Source organism: Pyrus communis, chromosome 10 (assembly GCF_041283825.1).
Source record: "Pyrus communis isolate YQ-2024b chromosome 10, ASM4128382v1, whole genome shotgun sequence".
Lineage (NCBI taxonomy): Eukaryota > Viridiplantae > Streptophyta > Magnoliopsida > Rosales > Rosaceae > Pyrus > Pyrus communis.
This window is the reverse complement of record NC_142574.1, coordinates 22,467,779-22,479,320: the sequence shown is the minus strand read 5'-3', so window position 1 is coordinate 22,479,320 and position 11,542 is coordinate 22,467,779. Positions and strand designations below refer to the sequence as shown.

The 11,542-nt window shown below is 41.6% G+C and overlaps 2 protein-coding genes across 2 annotated transcripts; one reads left to right on the top strand and one right to left on the bottom strand.

Moving 5' to 3' along the window:
* Window positions 1–904: 904 nt before the first annotated feature.
* LOC137729409 (uncharacterized) lies at window positions 905–5,787 on the top strand. The gene is made up of 3 exons (XM_088678764.1): window positions 905–2,803; window positions 3,633–5,073; window positions 5,169–5,787. Exons 1-3 carry the CDS (start codon window positions 920–922, stop codon window positions 5,540–5,542), a joined length of 3,699 nt encoding a protein of 1,232 aa, XP_088534890.1. The 5' UTR covers window positions 905–919; the 3' UTR covers window positions 5,543–5,787.
* A 356-nt stretch (window positions 5,788–6,143) lies between these two features.
* Window positions 6,144–11,212, bottom strand: LOC137729150 (cellulose synthase A catalytic subunit 4 [UDP-forming]). The gene is made up of 12 exons (XM_068467996.2): window positions 11,081–11,212; window positions 10,686–10,890; window positions 10,451–10,572; window positions 10,271–10,337; window positions 9,954–10,104; window positions 9,253–9,865; window positions 9,030–9,167; window positions 8,777–8,902; window positions 8,469–8,681; window positions 7,855–8,370; window positions 7,221–7,571; window positions 6,144–6,989 (listed from the first exon to the last, which is right to left on the bottom strand). The coding sequence occupies exons 1-12, from the start codon at window positions 11,159–11,161 to the stop codon at window positions 6,408–6,410; spliced, it is 3,165 nt and encodes a 1,054-aa protein (XP_068324097.2). The 5' UTR covers window positions 11,162–11,212; the 3' UTR covers window positions 6,144–6,407.
* Window positions 11,213–11,542: the final 330 nt, after the last annotated feature.

Sequence of the window (11,542 nt, the reverse complement as noted above, 5' to 3'; positions counted from 1 at the left end):
CGACCAATTCGTACCTGCACCAGTGGTCATTTTGTTGAAAAAAAAAATGGATTCAAACTTTGAGACAAAGAAAGGAATGTGATTGAAAGTAGTTGAGAAAATATGAAATTGTTGTGTAAGGTAGATGATAATGAGAAGGTATTTATAGAAAAGTAAAAACAATTTTTTTTACAATTTTTTTCAGATTTTTCAGATATTTTTTTGAATTTTTTTGAATTTTTTACAATTTTTATTCAATTAATTAATCTCTGCCGTTAGATATAAAAAAATTTGAATTCCAACGCTCCAGATTGTGCCACGTGTCACAACGGTAACTTTTCAAAATTTTAAAACTATTTTTTCATTTATTTTTTAATTTATAAAGCATTTTAATATCCACCGTTGATCTCAGATCGAACGGTGGATATTAAATCTGACTTTTTTTTTTTTTTTTACCGTTGAGATCTAACGGTCCACATTAAGTGACCGTTAGGATCTAACGGTCCACATTAAGTTCCCAACGGTAACTGACAATTTATTTTTTAAATTTTTTTTGTGTCGGCGACGCGCCCCCACGCGCGGGTGGGGTGCACGCGCCTGACACAAAAAAAATAAAATAATGCGCTGACGCCACCCTGGCGTCAGCATTGCGTCAGACCCACCTCGGACTCAAGGCCTGGCAATCCCTCACGGGCCTAGCCCTTGGGCCTCCCCCTGCCTTCGGCCTCCTCCACGCTGGAGCATCACCACCGGCCCTCGGGCCATGCTTTTGGAGCCTGTCCCCCGAGCAAAACCCCACGCTGGGGATGCTCTAAAGGCAATGGGACGAGACCAGTTTGCATCTTGCACATATTCATAAGTTTCCTGTTAATTAAGTCCGAACGTGGACCCCCTCTTCCTCTATATAAACTTACAACCAAAACCTTAGAATCAAACAACAATGTCAAGTTCGTTAAACACCATGAAAGCACTTCCCAAGCTTTCTCCTCCTTTTCTCCTCCTCCTGCTCTTCCACATTCTTTTCCTCTCCTTTCTTCCATTGAAGGCAACCTCTTCACCAGCAGCACAAGCAGAAGCACTTATAGCCTGGAAAAGCAGCTTTTCCTCCCGACCACCACCTTCTCTGGATTCATGGGCACACACGAACCTCAAAAACCTCTGCAACTGGACAGCCATTTCTTGCAACCCCATTACCAAAGCAGTTTCCCAAATTGACCTCTCGAACCTCAACATCTCAGCAACCCTAACACAGTTCAACTTCACCCCATTTTCCAACCTCACCCACTTCAACCTCAATGCCAACAATTTCAGTGGGCCGATCCCATCCGCCGTTGGAACCCTCTCAAAGCTCAAAACTTTGGACCTGGGAAACAACCTTTTCGCCCAAGAAATCCCTGAGGAAATAGGGAAGTTGACCAACGTTGACTATCTCAGCTTCTTCAATAACAGCCTCTCTGGTGCAATCCCTTACCAGCTTACCAACCTCCAAAAGGTACAGTTTTTGCTTCTGGGTGGAAATTATTTAGAAACCCCTGACTGGTCTAAATTTAAAAGCATGCCCCTTTTGCAATACCTTGACATTTTTCTCAACAGTCTAGATTCTGAATTCCCACATAAATTTGTATCTGGTTGCAAAAACTTAACTTTTCTGGATTTATCTCAAAATTCATTGACTGGTGAAATCCCAGAAAATGCTTTTACCAATCTCGGCAAGCTTGAGTATCTCAATCTTTCTTATAACCAATTCCAAGGGCCATTGCCAACAAGCTTTCTCAAGCTTAAGCATCTTCATTTGGCCCAGAACCTGTTCAACGGTCCGATTCCTGAGAGTATTGGGTTGGTTTCTGGGCTGCAGAGTATTGATTTGCTTACCAATTCACTTGAAGGAGAAGTCCCATCTTCCATAGGACAACTTAGAGACCTCCAATACCTTGATCTTAGAAACAATTCGTTGAACTCTTCGATCCCTTTCGAGCTCGGTTTTTGTACTAATCTCACATACTTGGCATTGGCTTCCAATTTCCTCACTGGGGAGCTGCCTCTATCCTTGTCTGGTCTGACTAGTATTGTTGAATTGGGTTTATCCGGGAATTTGTTATCCGGCCCAATCCCGCCTTCTCTGCTCTCCAATTGGACTGAGCTTGTCTCTTTGCAACTTCAAAACAATAGCTTCAGCGGCAACATTCCACCGGAAATGGGGCTGTTGACGAAACTCAATGTCCTGTACTTATACCAAAACAAGTTCACTTCCTTAATTCCCTCGGAGATTGGAAACTTGAAAGACATGGTGGATTTGGATCTTTCCGAGAACCAGCTATCCGGGCCAATTCCTATGACAATGTGGAGTCTCACCAATCTTCAAAGCTTGCAACTTTTCTCCAACAATCTTAGCGGAACAATCCCCGAGGAGATTGGTAACATGGTGTCACTGGCTACCTTTGATGTCAACACGAACGAACTGGAGGGAGAGTTGCCGAAGAACATTTCTCTCCTCACAAGCCTGCAGAATTTTTCTGTTTTCACAAATAAGTTATCTGGTGGCATTCCAAGCAATTTTGGGAAGTACAGTCCTGGTCTTACATATGTTAGCTTTTCAAACAACAGCTTCTCTGGAGAGTTGCCACCAGAGTTGTGCAGCGGATTCGCTTTGAAGGTCCTCACAGTGAACAATAACAATCTCACAGGGTCTTTGCCCGAGTGCTTGAGGAATTGTCCGGCATTGTCTAGAGTCCGGTTTGATGGGAACCAATTTACCGGGAACATTACAAATGTATTTGGTGTTCATCCCATTCTTGATTTCATTGCTCTTACCGACAACCAGTTTGTGTTGGAAACCTGTGTTATCTACCTGTGTTATGTGGGACTGTCAGTCCCACATTGCCCATACACCATCTACAACAACTCTTTATAAGTGAGTTCACTCACTTATAGTTTGAATTGAATTGGGCCAAAGCCATGGACCTTGGGCCTTAGACTTGGAGAGTTTGGGTGTATATATTAAATGTCAAAGATGGGTCTTGGGCCTTGGGGCTCGGATGGACGAAAAACACAAGTTACGTTTTTGATTTTTTGGATTCAGTTTTCCCGGCCTTGGGGCTTTTGGGCTCGGATGGACGAAAAACACAAGTTACGTTTTTGATTTTTTGGATTCAGTTTCATTCAGTTTTTAATTTGAATGAACAGTTGCATTCAGTTTTTAATTTGAATGAACAGTTGCATTCAGTTTTCTTTTTAACGAAAACTGATAAGCATGAACGGTTGGGAAGTTCAAATGATGCCATTATATATATGGTTTGCATTACAGAAACAAACATCAATTCGTATAATCATTCCTCAATTTTCCTCTGAGAACAACACAAACAATTCGCCAAGAATCCGAGTTCTAGTGCAAGAACTTGGATTAGATAGTTGTATCCTGCAAGATAGACGTCCAAGGACTGCTGCACTGGTGTAGGGACGAATTTCTGTCTTAGGAGATTGCTTCTGCAAGCCTCTATCTGCAAGAAACAAGTCAGTGATTTGTGTGTTTATATATAATCTCATTAAGTGTTTATGTTCTATTATATTGTGTTTGTCGTTGAGCTTTTACATTCGAAATAAAACTGTGCAAATTGTTATATAATATACACTTGACGTTTGGTTGGTTCTAACAGTTTGTTGGTACACTCTCGCCACAATGGGGAAAATGCATAAACATCACGGCTATGCATATGGGTAGAAATAAAATTTCGGGTCAAATCCCGCCTGAGCTTGCGCAGTTGACACAACTGCATTATCTGAGCTTAGAGTCTAATGAATTTAGTGGGCAGTTTCCTAACGGAATAGGAAATCTAAGCTTGCTATTCTCGCTCAATCTCAGCAGGAACCACTTGACGGGATCAATACCCAAGAGTCTAGGCACATTGAGTAAGCTTGAGCTTCTTGATTTGTCCGATAACAGTTTCATGGGAGAAGTACCTATTGATCCTGGCACATTTGACAAATTAACGAGCTTGAACTTAAGCCACAACAAGTTATCAGGTAATATCGCAGCAGAGATTGGCAACTTAGAGTTGAAGTACTTACTGGATCTTAGCAACAATTCTCTCTCAGGACAAATACCTTCAAACTTGGCCAAGCTCACACAGTTGGAGGTTCTCAATGTCTCAAACAACCATCTCTCCGGGGCGATCCCATCAGCATTTTCCTCCATGCGTAGTCTAATCAGCTATGACTTTTCTCATAACAACTTGACAGGTGCAGTCCCAACCGGAGGCATTTTTCGAAGGGCACCAGCAAATGCCTTTGCAGGAAACTCTGGCTTGTGTGGAGCTTCAGAAGGACTAACTGCATGCAGTTCTGGCAAAAAGTCCAACATAAACACCAACAAAATTCTGATTGGTGTCTTTGTACCTGTTTGTGGTTTATTATTGATTGCAGCTGCCATTGCTCTGATTCTCATATTCCGAAAGAAGCCTAACCCGCTTGATGTGGAAACCAAAAGTTCTGAATCTGAAAGCTTTGAGTCTAACTTATGGGAAAGAGAAGTGAAATTTACATTTGGAGAAATCGTGAAGGCCACGGAGGACTTCGATGAGAAATACTGCATTGGAAAAGGAGGATACGGAAGGGTGTACAAGGCAGAGTTGCTATCGGGCCAAATTGTTGCAGTTAAGAGGCTTAACATATCTGATTCTAGCGACATTCCAGCAATAAATCGGCAGAGCTTTGAGAACAAAATCAAAACTTTGACGCATGTCAGGCACCGCAACATCATTAGGCTTTTCGGGTTCTGTTCAAGGCGGGGTTCCATGTTCTTGGTTTATGAGTATTTAGATAGAGGCAGCCTCGGAAAAGCCTTGTATGGCGAGGACAGAGGTGGTGAGCTTGACTGGGGTACAAGGGTGAAAATTGTGCAAGGACTAGCTCATGCAATTTCTTACTTGCACAATGATTGTTCTCCACCCATTGTGCACCGGGATATTTCTGTCAACAATGTATTGCTCAAGTGGGATTTTGAGCCTCAGCTATCAGATTTCGGAACAGCAAAACTCTTGAGCCCGGATTCAACCAGTTGGACCAATGTTGCTGGTTCTTATGGCTACATGGCACCAGGTAACGTAACATTATAATGTGTTCATTTTAGGCTGATTCTTTTAGTGACTAAGGTATGTTTAAGGTGGTTAATTTTTGTTGTTCTTGATGTGCAGAGCTTGCATTCACTATGCGCGTCACGGATAAGAGCGATGTGTTTAGCTTTGGAGTGGTGGCACTAGAAATCGTGATGGGAAGACACCCAGGGGAAACGCTCGAGTCCTTATTAGAAGCATCAAAAACATTGAAGGGAAATGCAGTGCTGCTTTTAAAAGATGTGTTAGACCAAAGGCTGGAGCCTCCAACCGGTGAATTGGCGGAGGCAGTGGCGTTTGTTGTCACCTTAGCTTTGGCCTGCGCTCGTCCACATCCTGAGTTGCGACCCACAATGCGTCATGTGGCACAAGAGCTATCGGCTCAGACCCTGCCTTACCTCTCCAAACCATTTGGTGCGTCAACCATCAACAAACTAACCGGGCATCAAAAATAGGAGGACGAATGGATATAGCCATTTCTTGGTGTAGTTGTATTTTGTATGTATATGCATTGTGCCTATAGTCAATAAGACTTGTTTCTAGATGCTCGGTAGATTCTTACATGTAACCGCAATATATCCCTGAGTTTTTCTCATAACCAAAAGGGTTCGAGACCTGTACGGGCAGTCTTGAACACACAAGAGGTGTACTTATACCATATACCAGAGCTTTATATGCAAGCAAGCCAAAGTTTTCAATGTTTCCAAATTTCACCTGCCAAAAATATATGCTTTGAACTCCAAATTTTCTACAAAACCCCGTTTTTCCAGGAAGATTCGAACATGACCTCGTGTATACACATAAACGCTTTTAAGTACTTGACCTACAAATTCATTGCCTTATAATTAACTTTGCAAAATATTAGTCAATTAAATAATTTGTTCATTTTTCACTCTCGTTCTCTTTTTGCACTCATTCCATTTTTATGTCCTCTGATTATTTTGATTTATTCAATTCAAATATTAGAAAAATAAAATTATCGTGGAAGAAAAAGATGTAGAAAACCACTTCCTGAAAAACAAATTTAAGGACAAAGTGAGAAACACTAGTGGGGTAGGGACCTTACTGTCAATATCTCTTTTAATGGATATATGTATAGTGTGTGTATACAAATCACCCTCTCTGGAAACTTGAGAAAATTTGAAGACAAACAAGCAAAAGTTGTATAACTGTAAAGACAATCAATGAAGGGAAGAAAAGGCAAAAGATCCCAGAAGCATGGGGGATTCTAGCGTGTAACCAAAGATTTATCCCCTATTCTGTATCTCTCACATCACGTGAATCCCCAATATACACCCGAGTTTTTCTAGAGAAACAGGTCTAGCATTCCACACCACATTGTTTAAGAATTGGTCCAGTTTGCTTGGGCAGGAAGGGATCGATTCGCACCCAAATCAATGAGAAGATGGAAGCAAGAAGAACTGACCAAAGTACCACAATGGTAGGAGTCCTGTTTTGCCTTCCCATCAAACCTTTGAGGAAGGGGTAGAGATGAACAATGACCCAAAAGGAGAAGAACAGCTTGCCAAACAACGGACCCCATGAACCGTAGCCATTGTTAATGGCACCAGAAACTCCAGCTACAACTCCCACCATGTTTAAGATAATGAGTGTGGTTGGTGGTATGAGAAGAGTAGTCCATTTGAAGAGGTAGAGTTCACCAAACTCAGCATCGTCTGCCGCTTTTGAAGTAACCGTGAAATTGGTGTCGACTCCGAACAAGACTTTGAGGAGGCCTTGGAAGACGGCAAAAAGATGTGCAGACACTCCACCAATCACCCAAAACTGCTCGTTACGCCACCAGTCCTCAATGCTCACATTGCTCCATCGGAGCTCTAAGATGCCGGTTGCAATGATGGAGAGGAAAAGAGCCATGAACCATATGCTAGCAAAGTTATTCAGCTACACGAAATTTGAGATTCTTATTAGATAATATGATTCATGAAAAAATGATAGTGCTTTGAAAATCAAAAACTTCATTGGCACATGTCCTATGATATAAAACGGAATTGAGGGGACACGGAACATAGAAGCCGTATATAATGAATAAACCACGCTTCATTGTCACTCCAGTTATTTGTTTTATCAGAAGTTTGTAATCAGTTCTTATCTCCTGAAGTAAGAAGTACTTACGGTGGGGATGATGAATTTTCCAGTCAAAAGACAGACGGCTGGAACGATACAGTAGGCAAGTAAGGGGATGGAGGTGAAAGGATAGACAATGGTGTTGATATAAGCAAGCCTCTCCAGCCATTTTAGTTTTCCTCCATAGGCGTACCACAACGGGCAATGACGACTAAGGAAGATTTCGACAGAGCCAAGAGCCCACCTCAGAACCTGGTGCAAACGATCGGACAAATTTATTGGAGCAGATCCCTTGAAAGCTGGCCTCTTTGGCATGCAGTACACTGACCTCCATCCTCTACAATGCATCTTGAAGCCTGTCAAAATATCTTCTGTAACTGAACCATAAATCCACCCAATCTGCAACGGAAAAACCAAATATTTCATCACTTTTGGGTTTTATCAACTTCCTATCAAAGCCTAACATATCCAAAGATATAGGTTAATATGCATAACTAGACCTACATCATTGAATTTATATACGGCTTATTATCGGCCTAGTCTCCATCACACCTAATTTTTGTTATTAGATTGTAACCGGTGCAATTTGTGCATGTATCCTAGAGATCAAATAGTTTAACCGAATTTAAGAATCTTAAATCTTTATATAGATAGAGCAGAAGTTCATCATAATGCTACTCACCTCTTTGCCCCATTCAGTTTTTTCTTCATAGCCAATGCTTATCACATGAATGGCCTCCTTAACGAGTGTTTGGCTATTAGTCCCTTCAGGAAGGCCACCATTTTCCATAAGTGTGGAAGCAATGAAAACCGGAGACTGTCCAAATCGTTTCTCGAAATTTTTCTGTGACATGAGTGATGATTTCTCCAACTCATCATAACCTTCAAACCCTTCTTCAATCTCTTCAAGATCAAACATTGTCGCACTCCCTTTTCTAACGTAGTTCTTCCCCATCATTTTCTTCTTCTTGGAGTAAAGTCCCCCGAGAAGACTTTTCACCCCATGCTTCTTAGACTTAGATTTCTTCTTACTGCGACAACAGCCACAGAAGCACCATGAAGGCCAGCAGTCACATGTCATCTTAGGTCGCTTTTCAGAAACAGGCGGATCATAACCATACAATGCTTGCCTATTGAAGACACATCCAGTCCCAACATATACCGGTCCTTGGATCCCGTCCAGGCCTCTCATGTTGATCTATAACAAAAAACAGCCCAAGACATTGAGCCAAGTTTTAGAGGCAAAGAATTTTTACTGCAAGAGATGGAGTAGTTTAAAGATCGCGTGGCACTTACATCAAAGAAGACAACATTTCGATTAGCATATCTGTCGTGACGATCAATTCCATCGAACCTTTGAGGGAATTGGACATAGCAGAGCTTTTTCCCGAGCTGTGGATCCATTAGGAAGCACATAGCTTCTCTTACAGCCTTGCTGTTGTTGATGTAGTGGTCACAATCCAGATTCAACATGAAAGGTGCATTAGTAAGCACCGCAGAAACTCGAACCTATTGATCACACAACATGTCCAAGTTATAAACATTGCTGAATGCACGAATCTATCTTCGACTTAAGTACACATATTAAATCAACATTTTCTCACCAAAGCATTCATGGCTCCAGCTTTCTTATGATGTTGATAGCCAGGACGTTTCTCACGCGAAACATACACAAGACGCGGTAGTTCCTTACCATCTACATCTAGTGCACCCTCACTTCCCAAATAAACCTGCAAATCAAGTGAAAATAAGCCATCTCGTATCCATTTTCGTTACTTTTTAATCTCCTTATATTTGAGAATATAATAAAGCCAAAACTCAATTAATAGATGAATATAAGATAAAATTAATGTTAACCTGGATCATTCCAGGATGATCACGAGTGTTGTTCCCGGGCCATGGAGTGCCATCCTGCATCACCCATCCTTCTTCTGGTTTCTTCAGAGCCTTCGACACCAACGCGTTAATCCTCACCTTGAATTCTTCATACTCTCTCTGCAATACCACACAAAAAATCCTTTAAACATCATTTCATTGTTGTCCAAGTGTCTGCTATATAAACTAATTTTCTTTTCCTTACCTTCATGGCTCTGCGCTCCTTCACAAAGTTCGGATGTACCTTGTCCTTCAAGTAATCAATCTTCTGAGAGAAATAGAACTCGGGGGCCCTAGGCTCAATGGTATGTTTTTTGCAAAATGGCACCCATCTTCTTGCAAACTCTGCAGTCTCTGATAGCGCGTCGAAAAGGAGCATTGAAGCACCATCATCCGAGACATAGCAGCAGATCTTGTCAACAGGGTAGTCAATAGCTAAGATCGAGAGAACTGTGTTTGCTGTAATGATTGGAGGCTCCTTGAGAGGGTCCACTGTACTCACATAGACATCAACTGGGGATAATGTGTTAGGCTCACCCTCACGCTCGAACCTTATGGACAGGCGGTCTAAGTAAGTTTCGCGGTTGATGGGGTTCCATTTGGGGAACTGATCAAGTATCCAAGAAAATGCAAACCATATCTCACAAATTACAGATATGAGCCACAAGGGATAAGCATCGTTGGCCGGAGTTAAGATGCGGAAACGGAAGAAAAAGGCTAGAATCACAAGCCGGAGGACAATGACTATGCGGTAAGGGCTGATTTTGCTTGATGAGATGGGTACTTTTCGCCACAGTGGTTGGCGGGCTTCAGCCAAACTGCGAAAATATTCAAATAATGAAACACCGTGGCATTACTTGACAAAAACTAAATTTGCTAAACAGATTAAGCACAAATCCAACTTACAGGAAGTCATCTTCCAAGCCTTGTTCATCATTTCCGCCGTCTTTGCTCACCAAACCTTTCTTTTCTTGCCTCACTTTCCATTTCTCTACTCTGTCTTTCCACTCTGCAGTGCTCAATACATCTTTCTCGCCTTCAAAATCCTTTCCAGCAACTACAGAAACCAAATATAGCGTAAATCAAATAAATGCAATTCTGAAAAATAAAAAAGTTCCCTTTGTGGTCTGACACTTACCGATGTCACGGACAAAGCGTGCCTGTTTAATAAACAAGTTCCCTTTACATTTAGTAATATAAATTGAATTAAATTAAATCCTCACCACTTCCTCCAACAGAGAAAGGTTGATCGTTTCGATGCCATTGCTGTTGAATGTGGTCTCCATTTTCCTGCAAAAGACTCACCACTATCAAACACTTTACTACTTGAGTGCCTTAAGGTTACTGCAATTCTCAGATCATGAACAACTTATAATCTTAAATAAACTAGACGAAGTTAGTACCGAACGAGCAATGACATGATTTTGTTCAGCAGTATCATCATGGTGATCAATCTTGATCTGAAACTCATCATCAAAATCATCTGCATCGAAGTCATCTTCGTCTCCAGCGACTCTAGGACAACCTACAGGTTACAAAATGTAACGCGTCACATATATATTTAAGGCTTATTCCACATAGAACATATGCATATGCCACATTAATTAGTGAGATCATACAACTAATCGAAAATGTCACCTTTGTGACGCTTGTACCGAGTGTTGCACTGAGGGCAGCACTGGTTGCCTTCACTCCTTTCGTAGTCATAACAAGGCCGGCAAACTGGGAAGCCGCACACATGACATGCCACAAACAACTCCCCATCTTCTTTGTATCCAATCTCATCTCCACAAACCCTACACACTTTTGTTGAAGACGCTGACTGCCCCGTCGGAGGCCGGTCCTGCATCCAATTACCACACTAATCAGTTAATAATTAACACTAACTGCAATAAATAATCAACATTTCAATTAAGGTACACACTGCAAGTGACCATTTTGGTTTAGTGGCACTCGAAAATGAGTTCAAATATCATGGGCGACAATTGTGGGATTCATAAAAGAAGAAGATATAAGCTATGCATTATGCGTACCTCTTCAGTGGCATGCACAACATTGAGTTCGTCGCGGGCGTGAGAACCAGTGAAAAAGCCGGTCATGGTGTTGGAGGCCATGGCAGTGAGATGTTTGGGATGCCAAAGATGATGAGAGGGGAGAGGAGGGAAAAAGGGGGTTATTATAATGAAATGTCGGGGTGTAAAGAGAAAGTGTGATGGATCAGAGGGTTGGTGTGTACCTACTGTGAGTTGGGAAGTCGTAGGTTAGAGTCGAAGAGACGTTACTTGACTGAGCGATGGGTAGGAGAAGAAAGAGTTTGGTTTTTGCTTGGTCTGGCAATGTTTGCATGGCTCGCTTCAACTCAAAGGCATTCTATGTGGCTCACGCCAAACTTATTTTACAAATAAACAACAAAAATTGCCCTTTTTTCCAGGTGTCACGTACCCACCTCTGAAAACTAATCAAGCTATATATAGTAAAATAATGCTGAAAAAATA